Source organism: Carassius auratus, chromosome 30 (assembly GCF_003368295.1).
Source record: "Carassius auratus strain Wakin chromosome 30, ASM336829v1, whole genome shotgun sequence".
Taxonomy (NCBI): Eukaryota; Metazoa; Chordata; class Actinopteri; order Cypriniformes; family Cyprinidae; genus Carassius; species Carassius auratus.
Genome location: NC_039272.1, coordinates 18,355,871 through 18,374,594, shown reverse-complemented (window position 1 = coordinate 18,374,594; position 18,724 = coordinate 18,355,871). Strand labels below are relative to the sequence as shown.

Here is an 18,724-nt window from a genome sequence, read left to right as displayed (position 1 = left end):
ATAATTCAGATTTCATAATTCTCTCATCATGCAACGCTGACTGCTGAAAATTCAGCTTTGCTACCAAAGGATTAATGCATTTAAAATATTATTTCTTCTTTATATATAGAGAGAGAGAATAGAAGTTTTTTTTTTTTCATATTGTAAATGCATTTCGTAAATAAACTAGGGCAATATGTAATGCCATTGAGTTTTGGGCATCCAGATTTCAAATCCCCTCTCAAGGACCCTTCCCAATTCCCCCTCTCCCTCTCCCCCACTTTGCTTCCTGTCTGCTCTATACTTACCTATCGTTATAATGGCAAAATTTCCCCCAGAAGAAATTTTAAAGAAAAAATATTTTAGAAAAGGCAATTATAATGCATTCGAGCTCAAGCTACTTTATTACAAATTAAAATTTCATACACCTTAGAAGTCAAAGGAAACTAAAAGCATATGAGTCCAAAAAAAGTGATATCTAATGAGTCAGAGGTAACCTATGTGTTGAAAACCATCCAGAGCTTCCTGTAGCATAGATTCAGAGAGTAGTGGTTTTATTGAAGACTGCCCACTGCATTTATCATTCAAGCCCAAGCTGTTTAAATACATTGCACTGGGAAAATTTTACCGTCACCCTAGGGAGAGTTGAGGATCTTCTTTTAAAAGACAAGCTTACAGACACATGAATTAAAACACAATGTTACTGTCCAGGGTATGATCAGAGAATGAAAGATCTGCTCTAAAACAGATGACAGGATAGTGGCATATCATTTGAGCCTAACTGGCCATCTAAACATAAAATAGAGAGGGAAAAGCCCAACAAAGGGACAGTAAACAATTCAAGGCCAAACCTATACAAGACCTCATTTAAAACCTGTTAAAAAGAAGAAAATCACATATGAAAGCAGCTCTAGACAATTCTTTAGTATAAAACACCCAATGTCTTTGACATGGTTTCAGTGTCTCTCTCACACAGAACATGAGGTACAGAACAGAAAACGAAAGAGGAGGTAATTACAGAAAGTGCAAGATCTGCAGACATTAAATTCCTGTTACACAGCATCCATTCTTATGCAGACTAGCCAGACCATAGGCCTCCCAGAGTCCAGGGCTGCTGGCCGTGTCATCGGCCTCCTGGCTCAATGAGCCGGTCTTTGGAGGAAGTCCTGTTTGTATCTGATGGGTTATCTTGGCCTGTGATTGGCCAGCAAGAAGTCTTTATCTTTACAGGTGAGGCAGAGTTTGAGGTTCCTCAAAGATCCTCCAGCACACAAGAACGCCCAGGCAGCCATGACACACAGTATGATGTAGGTCGGGACCAGACTGCCTTGATAGTGTGGATTCACAAATGTCTGTGTGGAAAAAAAGTACAAACATAAAGATGTAAAATCTGTCTCACAACTGAGTCAGCTGCTTGTGTCTGCTGCTCTTCTCTGAGTAATGATTTTTTTACTTTACAGGACAACTCTAATTTAAAACAGCAATATATTTATACATTCATTTTTGTAAATAGAGGTAAACATAATAATAATCAATAATACACACACACACACACACACACACATACATATATATATATATATATATATATATATATATATATATATATATATAGATAGATATATAAGGGCTATCAGTTTAACATAGGAACTTTATTAGTTATGAAAAATAATGGGATTCAAATGTTTTAATGCAGTTAACCCACTGGCCCCATCCCCAGACCAAAATGTCATCTTACTTTTTTATATAGTCAGTGCTGTCAGACAATGTATGATCAATATTGAAAAAAAAAAATGCTATCTGGAAAACTATCGCCACAGATTTTTTGCCTATAACCGATTGTTCCAGCAATCAACTATAGGTGCCCGATTAAACGGCAAAACCGATATATCAGTCAACCTCTAATAAATATACGTAAACAGTTTGGGAAATGTTGCATTACTTCATGCTGTGTTTACCTACCAGACATGATACTACTAGATGACTGATGACCACCGCTCCAAGAGCCCACCATCTCTGTCGCTCACATGACTCGAAGAAAACAACCCCCCAGAACATATGCAGCAAGATAATGGCCAGGGTCATAAAAGCTGTGGAGAGAAAGCATATGCGGAATGCTTGAGTCACTCGATATGATTTCCAGGGTTTAAAAACTAACTGGCATCTCATTACCTGAGGATATGAAGTAGTGTTGAGAGTCGCCATGGATGCCGATGGTTCCCGGACCCAAGGAATCAGAGAGTATGTTAACCACAGAGAAGGCTCCGCTCATGAAGCCAAAGCCCAGACCTGACACTGCAATCCAACGACACACACTTAAACACTGGCTGTTTATTGGATTACTAGAAGCAGCATGTGATGGATGTTTACCATAAGCTAGCTGCCGCATGGAGATGGGCATGGTGTCCTCCTGACTGAGCGCCAACAGACCTTCATTTGCTTTCCTGGGAGAGATACAATAACAGACGTTAACAACAACCCTCCTACACAACACCAACACTGAACACCAACGAGATTCACCAACATGATATTTTAGTTATTTAAAGACCCCATGGAATCTGAAGAGGGATGGTTTAATAATGTTTTCTGTTTTGTGTTGAGAGTTTCCTACTGAAACGGGAAGACTGGGTCAGATAGCACAACAGTTTATGCTTCTTTTTTTTTTTTTTTACATAAATTAAAACTTTTGGGTGACAGAAATGCTTTGTGTCATTATAAATGTCTTGACTATTTCAAATAAATTCTGTTCTTTTGAAATTTCTAATCATCAAAGAATCCTGAAAAAAAAGCATAACGGTTTCCACAAAAATATTAAGCAGCACAACTGTTTTCAACACTGATGATAATAACAAATGTTTCTTGAGCACCAAATGAGCATGACAGAGTGATTTCTGAAGAATCATGTGTCACTAAAGACCAGAGTCTGCTGAAAATTCAGCTTTGCCAATACAGGAATAAATGACGTTTTAAAATAAATTCAAATAGAAAAAAAAATATTTTACATTGTAATAATATTTTACAGTATCACTGTATTTTGATTACACAAATGCAGCCTGGGTGAGCAGAAAAAAAAACTTATGTTTTGTATGTTGTATGTTCTGTTTCGCTCTTTAATAGAAAATGTGTTTTAGTTACAGCCGGTGAAACACAATTAGAGACATTGTCCTTCTAGAGAGCATTTGATTGGACAAAAAAAAAAAGGTCTGATGCATCAATAGTTTTGCTTCCATTTCACAAAGGAGAAAAACTGTACATTTAAGTGTGTTTATTTAAAAGTAAAAACCATGTTCAGGTTTAAACTAGTATACACATGACCTCAGAGCTAACACACAAAGTACAGCCTTGCCACTGCTGAGTCTTATATTAATGCAGTCAACGCTCAAGAACACGATATGCCATTATATTTAGGTTTATTGATTATGTGGCTCCTTTCTAACACAGAAAATGAACAGTTAATTCTTACTTCAGCAGTCTGTAGTAACCATATCTGAAAGCCTCCTGCAGCAGCACAGAAAGCACAACCCCAAAGATGAGCAGCCCTCTCTGCTGAGCCGCACTGTTCTTGTTACTGATCTGAACTGTGATGAACCACACAAGAGAGGACAGCAACAAAGACACCAGCCAGAAGAAAGCCCTGAAACAAACACAATCATGTTAGAAATACTGTCATAGAAAAAAAAAAGCAAAAAATGAGTCACTGCTCAGAATTCTCAGTCACCAAAACGTGCTTCCCATTCTGTTACTTGATAGTGCTCTTAAAGGAGAAGCTCATTAAAAAAATTTACTTATTTTTCAACCTCTTGTTCAAAATCTACACTACGATCAAACGTTTAAGGTCAGTAATATTTTTGTTTGATTTTTATGTTTTTTAAACAAGTATTGTCAAGGCTGCATTGATTTAAACAAAAAAAACATTGAGAAATATTATTATCATTTAAAACAAATAATTTATCTAAATACATTTTACAACGGCAAGCTGATTGTTCACCAGCCATTCATTATACTACAGTTTTAAGTGTCATGATTTTCAGAAATACATTTTAATTGCGCAAATCATTGTGCCATTTCATATTTTGGTGGAAACTATTTTTTTTATGAATTTAAACTTTTATTAAAATAAGGTTATGCAAAAGTCTTACTCTCACTTTTTATCAGTTTAACGCATTCTTGCTGAACACAATTATCAAAGAAATCTTAAAGACCCCAAACTATTAGTTTAAATATCTTTCGATTTCCCAGCTTCTCTTTGCATTTAAAGTTGTTAGAGTTTAAAGCTGTATCTTGTAATAATATTTCTAAACCTCAGACCATCAAGCAGCAGATGTGAAGGACACTTATGAGTCCAGATGAAGTGCTGTATCACACTGAACCGCACTCACGCCGGGGAATGAGGGAAGCCCATCTGCCCAGAAACATACCCTGCTATGAGGAAGATCACCCGCAGCGGGTCCCTGGCGATCGTAAACACGAACAAAGCGACTGCTGGCCCGAAAGCGATGAACGTACAGCCGAAAAACACCGCCACTGTCATGATGGAGCTCGGCTAACCTGCTAATTCTCTCAAAGGACTGCCACTTCACACGGATAAGTGCCTTCAGAGGCTATCAACACACTTCAGCCATGAGAGTCTACGGCTTTTAATCGACGCGTAAAAGTATCATATACCAAGAGTTAACGAGGCGTTTATTGTGCCAGTATTCTTCGAAATAGGTTGAATGGGTTCAGCTCTGCGCTCCAGTCCAGCACAACGTCTAGGGTTAACCTACTTCCGGTTCCTTGTCATGTGACCCGATGTGTTTCGGAATCTGATTTTCTTACCTCATCCGCTGAATTACTTTTCTTACAGCATTATTTAACCCTGCTATTGTCCTACGAACCTGACCCACATTTGAACCTACTATTAATGCATGAATTCTTGTTGACAGTATAACAGACCTAATTATCCACATTAGACACATAAATGTTTTATCTCATCCGAAATTGTATTGCAGTTGTAAATGATGTTCTAAAAAGATGAATAAAAAAAATAAAAATAAAAAAAAGATTTTCCTGGTTAATTTCATCTTTGGCTTTACAACACCAAATCATTAACAGTGATAGAGGTTATTCAGTTCCACACTCACATTAAGGCAAATGTTGATACATTTATAATCAAGTTATTGCAAATGTTTTAAAGTCATTCTTTATATTTGTATTCATAAACTTCAATATTATTTCCATAACACATTTGAATAAGTCTACTCTTCTTGTTTAAACCTACACAATATAATAAATATTTTTGGTAAAACTCCTACAACACATTTTCTTAGTCACACACACACACAACATATAAAACGGAGCAGTAACAGCAATACAAGCATAAAGCACTGTGGTGTGACATTTTCTTTTAAAACATGTAGTTGCTACTCTTCCCCAGTTTCAAGTATCATACATCTTATTCATCAATCAAATAAATAAACATATTTTTGTCAAGACAATGATATTCCAATTGATGAAGACCATGACGAAGATTAAAACTTGTGCATCAGCTCCATAACAGCTATAGATGTGCTCTGGCCAAAGATAAAAGCTCCAGTAAGGACGGTCACCACACCCCAACCCGTCAAGAGAGCTCTGGAAGGAACAATCAAAATCAATGAAAGAAAGTGTGTATAAAAGAGAGAAAGTAATTTAAAACTGTATTTTTAGATGCACCATAAATATATGAAAACGGCTAGAATAAGAGACCAGAGGAAATAGTCAGGAAATTACTTAATTAATTAAAAGACTTGACTTGGCTCTCTTTAAACATAGATAAGATGTTACACACCTCATCCTGTGATTTATAGGCTCTGTCTGCATGGCAAAAATGAGACACAGCCCTACAAAACAACAACAGAACATTAGGTCAATATTACACTCACAGTCTGTTTGAATGTATATGTATGTACACTAAGCTTATTTTTTTACCCCAAAGAAATTAATACTTTTATTTAGCAAGGAAGCATTAAATTAAAACTTAATCATTTGTATATTTGTTACAAAAGATGTTTATTTTATTTTTTTTAAATTACTTTAAACTTTCTATTCATCGTAGAATTCTGACAAAATGTTTCATAGCTTTCACAAAAAATATTAGGAAGCACAACTGTTTTCAACAGTAATAAGAAGAAGAAGAAGAAGAAGAAGAAGAAGAAGAAGAAATGTTTCTTGAGCACCAGATTTGCATATCAGAATGATTTCATATTAGATATTAGATCATATGATGCCAAAGACTAGAGTAAAGGATGCTGAAAAGCTTTTGCCATCACAGGAATAAAAGTTAAATTGTATTAATATTCCACAATATTACAGTTTTTACTGTATTTTTTAAAATCAAATAAATGCAGCCTTGTGAGCATAAATATTAATAAATCTTACCAACTTTTGAACAGTAGAGTATGTATGCATGCTTGTGTGTTGGTGAGATTGTAATCGTTTAACTGAGTGTCTCACCAGGAAAAATAAATATAAAGAAAGCGCTAATTCCACCGATAACGCTGATGACCTCACTCATGTCTGGTATGTAGATGGCGATGAGGAGAGTCACAGTGATCCAGAGAATTGTTAGAATCAGACGGCACCGACTCTCAAACACAGATGTTATTATGGCCCGTCGTTCCCAAAAGCGCAATATTTGAGTTAGAACAACTGACCTGTGAACAAGACTCAATCATTGACACATGAGTGTGTGTACAGAGTGTGTGTAGGGAGCTATATGCACATTTATTTTATTTGTGGTCAATGGTACCTTCCCAGCAGCAGTATTATAGGATAGATGGTGATGATCGAAACCCCAAACAGCAGCCTAGCAATAATCATCACTACATCATTTCCAGGATATGACATCAGAATATCTGAGGCTACTTGTCGTCCAAATGTAAGAAAACCAAACACACCTGCCATATTGCAACAAAGGGTAAGTCTCTTATTTAAAACTCAAAAACTTACAGTAAAATATTTATAATAATAACACTATAGATTAAGCTTTACAAATATGACTCACCTGTGAGAGTATAAATAATCAGGCAGAAAATCATAGAAGTGACTGAGATGAAAACCCAGTGTGTAATCTTTTTGTTTTCCATGCTGCTGTATATAGTAACACAAGCTTCATGACACTGTAATATAAATGAAGATTACAGTTTATGAGCATTCAACAATCAAAATGGTCAAAAATACAACTCAGAAATTTGCAAAAACTGCACCACTGATTCAAAGAAATAATAATTTTATCTCTGCACAAAAATAATATTTGCATAATTATTGTTATCTTAAAAATTTTTAGAGAATCTGACCTGGAAACCAAAACAGATAGTAGGGACCACACTGAACATTGAGGCCCACGAGTCCAATCTGTTACAAATAACCCAAACAAACCATTAATATTAAAGTCGTATGAATAATATATACATGAACTTAACTTTATGGAAAGCATGTTGTTTACATATAACTCACCCTTGACTGTGCTCTGGTGTGAGGTCTGCTGTGTGCTCATCTTTTAGATAATATTTTGCGATAACAGCTACACTCAGGTATGTAGCAGCCAGAGTCCCCAATACACTGGACACAAAGCATTAAACACAAAGAAACATTAAGAGTTAATGATGGCTACAACAGGTTAAAGTCGGACAGTGCTGGGAGATTGAGGAAAATATCTAGTACTTTTCCCTAGACCTAAAAAAGGCCAGAAGGTGGTATAAAAAAAGATTTATTGAGTAGCAGATATGTGTGTGTCAGCTTTTACCACACCTGGTGTATTTCTGGATGCCGATCTCTTTGGGTACAGAGAGTGGAAGGATGATAATGAGGCACACGACAAAGAGTGCAAAACGGTGATCTGTGTACCAATGATTTGGCATCTCTTCTTCTGTATTTCCCGTCACGGTCTCATACAGAGACAGACACACTGAAACACACAGACACTTATGTTCAAAGGGGTAAAAGATCCTTTTGTGTCTTTGTCATGTGTATATATACACATTCACCTGTTACAGTTTCTCACACTGAAAGATAATGACTCATATGGAACAACACAAAGCACACACAACTTACACTTATCCAGCTGATCCTGCACAACCACCAAAAAGGCCACAGAGATCATGAAGAGGTTGAAAACAAAGCAGAACCCACACAGATGGCCGATCCTCTGTCCACACACCTCTCGTACCACATCATGATACGTCTTCTGCCGACTGATTGACGAGGCATAGCCGAGAATGACCAACCCACTTATGAGAAAAACCAGAGACACCTGAGGAAGAGAGAAAAATGTTTGATTGCTTTAAACCTCACAATCTTCATATTCTTGTTTAGCTGTATCCTCATATGCAGTGCTTTTTTTTTTTTACTAAAAGTTCCTCGCACATTATAGTTTCCTTTAAAAAAATAATCTAACACGTTTCAATTAAAAACAGTTTTTGCTGCTTAATATTTTTGTAGAATTTGTGATACACTACCGTACAAAAGTTTGGGTTAAGCAAGATTTAAAAATAGAATAAATAAATAAATGGATCAAAGTTTCAATAAAGACATTTATAATGTTACAATAGTTTTCTATTTTAAATAAATCCAATTCATTAAACGTTCTATTCCTCAGAGAATACTGACAAAACGTATTACTAAAGGATTAATTAAACTGTTGAAGAACTATTACAGACCCCAAACCAGCATACATAATGATTTCTGAAGGATCATGTGACACTGAAGACTGGAGTAATGACTGCTGAACATTCAGCTTTGCCATCACAGGAATAAATTACATTTTAAAAATAGAGAGCAGTTCCTTTTAATAATATTTTACAGTATTACTGTAGCCTTACCGGATATATTAGATTAATCTTTAAAATCATTTTTAAAAAAAATAAAGAAAAAGCTTAATCAAAACTTTTGACCAGTATTCTACTGAATTTCTCAAAGAATGATTTGGAAATATCACACAAATGTTTGTGCAGCAAGATGAACAATTTTTCGGTTTAAGAATATTTACAAAAGTGATAAAAATATAAAAACATAAAATAATTTAAAAGAAAAAAAAGAAGAAATAAACCAGCCTAAGTTTGTTTGGTGACTCAACTGGTCTTCCAGGAGATTGTGACACTTTAGTTTTGTTGTTAGTAGGATTATACCTGTGCGCGTGGCTAGAGCAAAGATCACTTAAACCCCTATCAGAATGACAACGCACCATCTCCACACCAATGGCTGTGTTCACGCCACCAGCCTTCTCAAAAGCCCATGGAAAGTTAAGGAGTCCCGCGCCTAGGGCTGATTTGAGCATGATGAAAATGGCCCCAAACGATCCGAGTCGCGGGACGTCCGAGCCCCGCGCAGGCCTGGACAGCAGACTGATGCTGCGGATACTCTCTCGGGCCAGTTCCTCCATGCTCGGTGTGAAAGACGAAAATGATCACAATTCTCCAGCTCTATTGTATACGAAAACGATTTGGAAGCTTCCCTCTGGAGCGTTATATGTCCAACGCATCCGCACTGGTTCAGTTTAGTATTCTGTGAGTGAGGCTGTCTCGAGTAAGAAAGACCCTTTAAAAATGTCATCCCAAGGTGAGAAATATTGTATAGACTTGCTAGCGTTTGAAATGGTGCGTTCCGAGTCTAAATGATTGTTTTTCTAAAGATGCATGTTAGGAGGAATTTGCAGCTGATTTCACACATCTCCACTAGTCTACTTCAGCTTCTTTATCAACCGAGACCCTCGTTTTGTCTACAACAGGAGGAATTCGGTGTTATTTTGTAAAGTGCAGCACCTTGGCAAATTAATTAGTGCTAGGCTCGCGACCCTGATCAACCCCTTTGAACAAACATTCATTTGAAGCTCTTACTTGAGACACATGTATGTGTGTGTGTGTGTGTGTTCACTCTTTGTGTGTGCACTTTAGATGGGTTAAATGCAGAGCACGAATTCTGAGTATGGGTCACCATACTTGGCTGTATGTCACGTCACTTTCACTCACTTTTCTAATACTTTGTTACAGTACTTAAGTATTTTTTTTTACTTTACTACATTTCCTAATTAAAATGTATATCCTACTTTTACTCCGATACATATTCGTTACTTACTACAAAATAGTCAGAAGAACCCAGACAGCAGGTTTGACGAATCAGTGGTCTGGAGTCTGCAATTTAGACTCCTAAAAAACACCTTTGCTCAAGCGCGCGCGCACAACAGCGGATGATTCATTATCAAGTCGAGTCTGCATGGGGTCATATAATGCGATAACATGGTAAGTGTTGATGTAAATTGTAATGATATGCAATCTGATATTATAAAGTAGGCTATATCACCAAATCACACACAGAGTGCACGCACATTTATTTATTAGTCTGTTAACTATGGAATAAAATCACTTTCAAAAATAATCGTACGTAATTAAAAATATTTGTGTGTAATTTTAATATACTCGTGCGTAATTTAAAACTATTGTACGTAATTCAGTTTTTTGTCAGAGTTGGATTCCAAAATCTACGGCCACGACAGTTTACAGATACGCGATTTTGTGTGTTTTTTAGAGTACAACTCTAAAATGTACGACTGTGACAGTTTACAGACACGGCGCTTTTTTTCACAATAGCTCTGTTACACACACGACATGCGAAATTACGACCACGAAATGCGGTGTGCGAAACGGCTGTCAAAAATACGTCATCAAGGTCACAGGCATTACTATCCGAGGGAAGATGAATCGATTCAACGAAGAGTCATACTCTTAATCGCTATTGATTCATAGAAAGCGATAAATTAAACACATAATCCTATAAAACCAATTTAAATTTATCCAATGTAAAAACAGCGTTAATGATGTAAATAATATTATTTTAAATTACTTTCGAAAGTACCTTCAAAACGGCTTACTGACGTAATCACCACCGCACTTTTAGGTCTTAGTTTATCAATAATCAAAAACAGATTACAATCATTTTTGATGGTTAGTCGCACTTGATGTTCTTAAGTTAAAGTCATTTAAAGTCAGCTGTATTTGTTAACATTAGTGAACTAAGAAGAACAAACAACGTACAGCTGTATTTTTATAAACTAACAAAGTTTAATAAATACTGTATCAAATGCTTTATTCATAGTTAATGTTAGTTAATACATCAGTCAACAAATTAAACTTTATTGTAAAGTGTTACACTAGAAAACTAGGTTTTGCCTGATAGAGAAAAATTAGTAAAAAAAAAAAAAAAACACTAATAAATTTAAAAATTAGTCAGAAGAGTTTAGTAACCTTGTTTTAAGTGACATTAACCAATTAAGCAAACAGACACAGCTTTATCCACTAAACCATTTATTTAGCTTTCAGTTTCAGTCACCAATTCAAGTAAAAAGATAGATAGATAGATAGATAGATAGATAGATAGATCCAAGAGAAAAACAAATGTTGAGAGATTCAAACAAGAAGTAACCAATAAGTAGAATAAAATATCCAATAAAAAATAGAAGCGCAAGTGTCTGAGAGTGAGTCTGCAACCAGACCCTTCTCCATTATATTATAATACAACTGTACTACTGACTATTCACTGAGTAACAAAAGTACATATGCTTCCTGTGCATGGTTTCTAAAAGATTTGAATAAGCAATAAGTTGACTGGCACTCATCTATACCACAGGTTATACTAATATTTACATTTATTCATTTAGTAGATGCTTTTGTTCAAATCGACTTACAAATGAGGACAGAGTTGAAGCAATCAAAAAACAAAAAGAGCAATGACATATAAGAGCTATAACAAGTCTCTGTCACCACACTGAGCCCTCCTCCTGTGATTGCCATTTTACAGTCAGTATCCATCAGGTGTATGGTAGGAAAGGTGTAGACGGGTCCCCCTTTCATAAAATAAATAAAAAGAATAATAACATAATAACAACAATAACAAAAATAAAGAGAAAAAAAGAAAACACTTTTCAGATTCATCAGATTCTGTTGCATCCTCTTTGGCTCAGACAGTGGAGCTACATACACTGCAGAACTGCAGAAACAATCAGAAGCTAATGTATAAGCTTCACAATATACGATGCATTTCATGTTCTTGTCTAGACTGATAAATCTTACATTGTTTTCTAAAACTATTGCTTTACATTTTTAACAGATGGGCTAAAAAGGTACAGAAGAATATTACCTGAAAAGATTTGAAACAAGATATTTTACAGTTGATGAGTTTTTTTATTTATTTAATATACTCACTCCAGTAGGTGTCCTGAAGTATGTGTATTTTTTGAGTACATCCTCCTCAGACATTCCTTCCGTGCTTTCTCAGCGTCTCCAGGAGAATGTTCCTGTCATGTGGTCTTTGACAGTCCATGTGTCTGGATGTGTTTCACTTTGTAGCACATTCACATGTGCCTCAACAGACATTGAATCCTCCCCAACAGAAGTTTCCTTCATCAGAACAACAGAAACAGATCATGCTTAGACCGTGACAGATATGAAAAACATCTAAATACTTACTGAACAAGGTGCTTTAGATATAAAAAATAATAAAAACATTGAACTGCATAAACATTAAGATGATGGTCAGGCAGTGAAGAAGTGGAGTACATACAAAAAGGATTTAAATATCTGTAGTACATTATCTTCCTTACATTAACCTGCACTAAGTGAAAATGTAAAATTGATTAACAGTGCAAAAATAAATTATGCATATGGCAGTGTGCTTACATATTCTACAATAACCTGCAAGTGGAGCACGTTCTGCTTTACATTTCAGTTGTAGGGATGTGTCAGATGTGCTTAAAACACAAACTTGACTGATTGTCATTTTCCAGCAGATAAAGATTACAACATCTTGTTACTACAATATTGTGTGTGATTATGTTGATAGAGATAAATCAATGGTTTAAAATCAATTTAACTTACACAGTCATTTCTTTCTGTATTTATGTGCTAATTTGCATAAATACCACAACAGATCTAAACATTGGGTATAACCAGGTGAAAATGTCTTGTTCGATCTTGTTGATAACAGTAAAATACTTAATATTAAGGTCTGAATGGAACCAGTTTAGGCTACCCATGAGCATTAATACAGAGAGGCAGGAAGAAGTACTTTAGAAACCAGCCTTTATTAGTTTGGTCCGTGGGACTGTTTCTGGAAATTTACTTTTTATTTTGCCTACCTTTTGTCTTCTGCATTCTCCTTACTATTGTCTCATGTTCTTGCCTCAGACTCGTCCCCCAGAAACAGCCCCACATATAATCTCTTAAAAATTAATAAAAGATCCAGCCTAAGTAGGAACCAAAGTACTTCTTCCTGCCTCTCTGTATTAATGCTCATTGGTAGCCTAACTTAAATGGGTTCCACTCAGATCTTAATATTAAGTATTTTACTGTTATTTGTCAACAAAATTTAACAAGACATTTTCACCTGGCTAGACCCAATGTTTAGATCTGTTGTGGTATTTATGCAAATTAGCACATATTTAATTAGACTATGCACCATTTGTCCATGTTAAAAACGATTACTATCTCTGTAATATTGATACTCTCTGTTATTAGTTATAACTAACGTTAACCCTTAAACACAGGGGTCGTCAAGTTCGGTCCTGGAGGGCCCGTGTCCTTCAGAGTTTAGCTACGACCTCATGACCGCCTGGAACAAGTTTGATGACCCCTGCTTAAATATGTCAGATTAAAAAATAATAATAATAACTAGAATTAAAAGTTAGTGAACTAACTTTGATGTTGGCTTGGCCATCTTGGCCATGGGGCAAAAGAGCCACAGTACTTGTGTGCCCAACATTCTTGAGTTGCCCTGCTGCAAAAAAAATAAAATAATAATACCATAAAAAATACACCTGCAACAGTCTTTTTCCATGGTCCCTTGCTTTTTTCTTTTTTAATAAAAAGCCTAGGCTATGATAACAGCTACGACAGGGTTGTCTAGTTGAATGTGAAATAAGTCATGCAAAAACCATAATCTCCTAAATACCATTCAATTTAATCTTATTTTAATAGTACTGACAACATATTTTAAATTATCATACATTATTGAAAAATTAAAGAAGGGACACTATATATAGTATACTTCGGTGAGTCAAGAGCTTAACAAAAAGTCATGTTTCATTACAAAATACTGTAACTTTTATAAACTTTATACTATCACCACAACATTTTAATTACTATTTATTATAAAATAAATATTTCATAAAACTGAAACTTAAATATATTATTTCTATAGGCTATACAAAACAGAAAAGAAAAAAGACTAAATAATAAGGCTGAATAAGCTGATCTATAGCATGTTAAATGGTGGTTGCCTGTCTATGAATGGTACACCCCAACCACTAAGCTCACAGAAGTGGTTTGACCCAAGTCCTCAGCAGCCAATGACATTGACCTTTTCAAACAGATTTTTAAGGTGTACTTCAGTGTATTTCACGTGAAATACATTTTAAATACCCGCTGATTTTTCACTTGTAAACAACACTATTTAACACGTTAAATAATATTGGGTATAACATTGGAGTAATATAGTATTTTAAGAAGCTCTTTAAAAAATATATAAATTACTTTACCATGTTGTGCAGCGCCGATAAATAAATAATATTAAATACGTGTTGTCTACGCATGAAATACACGTATTTAACGTGTTGTTGACACGTTAAAATTCACGTGTATTTGACCCTGTTGGCCTTCCATACACATTAGATATAATGAAAGGAGACGTGAAAAAAAGGACATCGCTTTGTTTTGATATGGATTACTTTATCACAGAATATTTGTTCGGGAGCACTTGTTTAGAAAAGTAGACATGTCAAGCTTTCTATAGATATATCTCTCATGTCTCTTCGTTGAGTATTCATGGAGTTACAGTTCATTTTAATGACGTGTTTGTAAATGAAGATCAGCGCAGACCAAGGCTGCAGACAGCACACCTTGTTTGTTATCTTTATTTTATAAGTGCCCAAAGTTTTGTTGTTATTATGTTTGTATCCAAAAAAAGTAGACCCTTTACAGAGACACGTTAAAATTCACGTGTATTTGACCCTCTTGGCCTTCCACACTTGAGACGTGAAAAAAGGACATTGCGTTGTTTTGATATGGATTACTTTATCACAGAAAATTTGTTCGGCAGCACTTGTTTGGTTTAGAAGTAGACATGTCAAGCTTTCTATAGATATATCTCTGTCTCTTCGTTGAGTATTCATGGAGTTACAGTTACTTTTTTCCCCTCGATGTCAAATGATATTTCGTTTTGCACGGCTCAACAAACACCTGGATTGTGCTCTTGTTTTGTTCTAATGAGTGGATTGTGTGCATTAATATTTTAAGAAGCTCTTAAAAATATATATAAATGACTTTATCATGTTGTGACGATGGATAGCAATTGATGTGACGTTCAGAACTTCAGCCTGACAGATAAAATCTCACAAGCACATATAAACACTCATTTTCATGTGTATAATATATTCTTCTAATTGTTTTGTGCCGTTTCGCTGCAGGGTTTTAATGTGAAAGGCTGTGAATTATCTATTTAGACTTGTTCAGAGAAATACATGGCGAGCTCGCGGGCAGTCGCGCTGCCGCGAATATATCATGTTATTACTTTAAACAGTTCAGAAACATCTGAATTCAGCTATTGGTGTGTTCTAATGTGTGGATTGCGTGCAATCGCCGATATAATTTAATTACAAAAGGTCTTAAATAAGAATAAATTCGCTCGTTGCGAGCTCCGTGGAGACAGCCTGAGCTGAGCAGCCGTGATTATTCTCTAGTCTTTCTGACTGCTCTCTGCCCAGAAATCAAGTATTCATAAGCTGTATCATGCTGTCAAATTATATTTCATTTTGCACACATAAACAGTTCAAAAACACCTGAATTCTGCTCTTGTTGTGTTCTAATGGGTGGATTAGTGCAATTCGCTGTGATATTATTTTTGGAAGCGCTTAAAAATGCGGATGAAGCGCTCTTTTCTCTCTCGTCTTTCTCGCTGTTCTTTGGCCAGAGACATAATTTATAAATGAGATCTGACCCGGTAATAATAACATATGTTGGTTTAGCTTGTCAGTGTGAATGAAATGTGTAGCCTATTTATTTGTCCGATCTCGCCCCGAAACGCGGCTGTCATGTGATTTTTTTTCCCTTCGCGATGTCAAATATTGCATTTTGCGCACATACACGGCTCAAAAACCCCCGGATTTTTCTCTTAGTGTGTTCTAATTGGTGGATTGTGTGCATTCGCAGGAATATTTATTTTAAGAAGCTCTTAAAAAATATATATAAATGACTTTACCATGTTGTGACGATGGATAACAATTGATGTGAGGTTCAGCCTGACAGATAAAATCTCACAATCACATATAAACACTCATTTTCATGTGTATAATATATTCTTCTAATTGTTTTGTGCCGTTTCGCTGCAGTGTTTTAATGTGACAGGCTGTAAATTCTCTTCAAGTGTTCAGAGAAATACATGGCAAGCTCGCGGGCAGTCGCGCTGCCGCGAATATATCATGTTATTACTTTAAACAGTTCAGAAACATCTGATTTTAGCTCTTGGTGTGTTCTAACGTGTGAATTGCGTGCAATCGACGTTTTAAAAGGTCTTAAATAAGAATGAATGATTCTTCTCTCGTCTTTCTGACTCCTCCCTTAATTTTGGGTATTGCAACTAGGGGCGCATTTTTTCTCAGTTAATGTAAGTCTATGGGTAATGTATTTGACATTTAAAAATTAATAAAAAAAAAAACTTTAAGTCTGATCAGTCTGAAAAGATATAGCAACCAGCACCGCTCTATCCCGCAGGTGTCTGCCGAGTTTGGGGCTTGTGGCTTTAAAGCCCTAGGAGGAGTAGCGTTCAGAATTTCTGTCAGAAAAATAATAATAAGAAAAAAAAGAAGAAGAAGTTTAAATAGCATAACAGTATGTTGGCTTGTTGCCAAGCCAACATAATAATTAACTTACCTGAGACGAGGTGTGAGCGCTTGGCTGCTGATCCGCCATTTCGGCGTCAGTGGTTTAAAACTTTGGTGGGGCGCAAGCGCACTTCGTTGAATCGATTCATCTTCCCTCGGATAGTAATGCCTGTGACCTTGATGACGTATTTTTGACAGCCGTTTCGCACACTGCATTTCGTGGTCGTAATTTCGCATGTCGTGTGTGTAACAGAGCTATTGTGAAAAAAAGCGCCGTGTCTGTAAACTGTCACAGTCGTACATTTTAGAGTTGTACTCTAAAAAACACACAAAATCGCGTATCTGTAAACTGTCGTGGCCGTAGATTTTGGAATCCAACTCTGACAAAAAACAGAATTACGTACAATAGTTTTAAATTACGCACGGGTATATTAAAATTACACACAAATGTTTTGAATTACGTACGATTATTTTTGAAAGGGATTTTATTCCATAGTTAACAGGCTAGGGGAGAGCAGGGGCGAAAGTACAATTTTTCAGAAAAACATAATTTTAAAAGATAACGTTGTAGACAGAGATATATTTCTGCTGTGGTCAGTAACTCATAAGTGTGGTCTAACAATACCAGGTGGTATTTTGTAGAAATGTAGAAAGACTTAAGTATAATTTCACTTTGAACATAAGTTGCACATTGTTACTTTCGACCCCATCGGTTGGGACGAATGTAACACACAGGTGGGTCAAAAGTAACACAACAATATAAGCTAGATTTGTTTCTGTTACTCTTATTTTTATTAAGTAAACCCGACTATGGCCTTGTTAATATGTAACTGCAAACATATTTTGACATTTATTTTTGCAAAAAAAATATTAGATTACATTTTTAGATTTTTATTTTAAATTTAAGTTTCATCAAATGTCTCAAAACCCCACTGTAAAAACTTGATTTGTTTTTTTTCAGTGTATTTTTATATAAAAAAAATTCATTTGAATTAACAATATAATAATTAAATTATATTAGCATAATATAAATTCTAAACATAATGTAACAGTGGGCCTATTCATGTTTCCATCCAGTTGTTTTTATGCATAAATTGAAAATGTGCATTAAAACATCTGGAAACACTGCAAATTCATAGGTGGAGGTGTAAGATATGGCTAAAACCTAAACATAACTAAGGTAAATGTGAGGTAGGAGCTGCCCAGATGTTCCTCTAGGTACAGAAACGCCCTCTCATAAACATCTGGATAAAACCATACCTATGTTTGTCTTTCGGAACCTCACTCGGACTCAAATATATTCTTTTGGTGTAATATGACATTAACATTTTAATAAATGATGCATGACACAGAAATTCACAGAATAGCATGTACCGGAACAAAATAAATACTTGTCACTGTAGTGGGACAAAAGTAACAACTGTTTCTTCGTCCCTCCAGAAACTCCTGACATTTAAACCTGATTTACTTTTATACTAAAAAACTTTGATAATGCAAACTTTAGGATGTGTTAAAGCACTAACTAACCTGTAGATTGATCATTAATGTGACACATGAAACAAGAAAAACAAAACAACTAATTAAAAAATATTACCGCTTCAATAATTTACTTTTTGTTGTCGAAAACAGTTTTACGGACGTAACTGCGGAAAAAGATGACGAAATCACGTGATATTTCTCAGCTCTGTGAAGGGTTGCGTGTTGAACATGCTGTCATAGCTTGGCATGCAAATGTAGTAATGGGCTCGGAGAAAATCGCTTTGTTACTTTCGACCCCGCTCTCCCTTACTCAAAAATTCAGGCATTCTAAATTGTAGAGTGCAAAAATCCCTCTGAACGCTTTTTATATTTATATAATTT

At 35.5% G+C, this 18,724-nt stretch overlaps 2 protein-coding genes and 1 long non-coding RNA gene across 5 annotated transcripts; all 3 read right to left on the bottom strand.

The window, feature by feature from the left end:
- Nucleotides 1-360: 360 nt before the first annotated feature.
- Nucleotides 361-5,005, bottom strand: LOC113049499 (gamma-secretase subunit Aph-1b). Its single transcript, XM_026211895.1, has 6 exons — nt 4,398-5,005; nt 3,443-3,613; nt 2,350-2,423; nt 2,152-2,274; nt 1,942-2,069; nt 361-1,331 (listed from the first exon to the last, which is right to left on the bottom strand). The coding sequence occupies exons 1-6, from the start codon at nt 4,508-4,510 to the stop codon at nt 1,164-1,166; spliced, it is 777 nt and encodes a 258-aa protein (XP_026067680.1). The 5' UTR covers nt 4,511-5,005; the 3' UTR covers nt 361-1,163.
- A 130-nt stretch (nt 5,006-5,135) lies between these two features.
- Nucleotides 5,136-9,497, bottom strand: LOC113049496 (putative sodium-coupled neutral amino acid transporter 8). 3 transcript variants are annotated; one of them, XM_026211888.1, is made up of 10 exons: nt 9,182-9,497; nt 8,053-8,251; nt 7,750-7,906; nt 7,456-7,560; nt 7,296-7,353; nt 7,004-7,118; nt 6,749-6,896; nt 6,454-6,653; nt 5,789-5,840; nt 5,136-5,592 (listed from the first exon to the last, which is right to left on the bottom strand). In XM_026211888.1, exons 1-10 carry the CDS (start codon nt 9,377-9,379, stop codon nt 5,490-5,492), a joined length of 1,335 nt encoding a protein of 444 aa, XP_026067673.1. In that variant the 5' UTR covers nt 9,380-9,497; the 3' UTR covers nt 5,136-5,489. The 3 variants fall into 3 exon arrangements, with proteins under 3 accessions (XP_026067673.1, XP_026067674.1, XP_026067675.1); XM_026211889.1 differs by having other exon boundaries at nt 6,511-6,653; XM_026211890.1 differs by lacking the exon at nt 6,454-6,653.
- A 1,918-nt stretch (nt 9,498-11,415) lies between these two features.
- LOC113049500 (uncharacterized) lies at nt 11,416-17,003 on the bottom strand. Its single transcript, XR_003276612.1, has 3 exons — nt 16,914-17,003; nt 12,195-12,389; nt 11,416-11,836 (listed from the first exon to the last, which is right to left on the bottom strand). It is a non-coding gene; the product is annotated as an uncharacterized LOC113049500 (long non-coding RNA).
- Between the last annotated feature and the right edge of the window lie 1,721 nt (nt 17,004-18,724).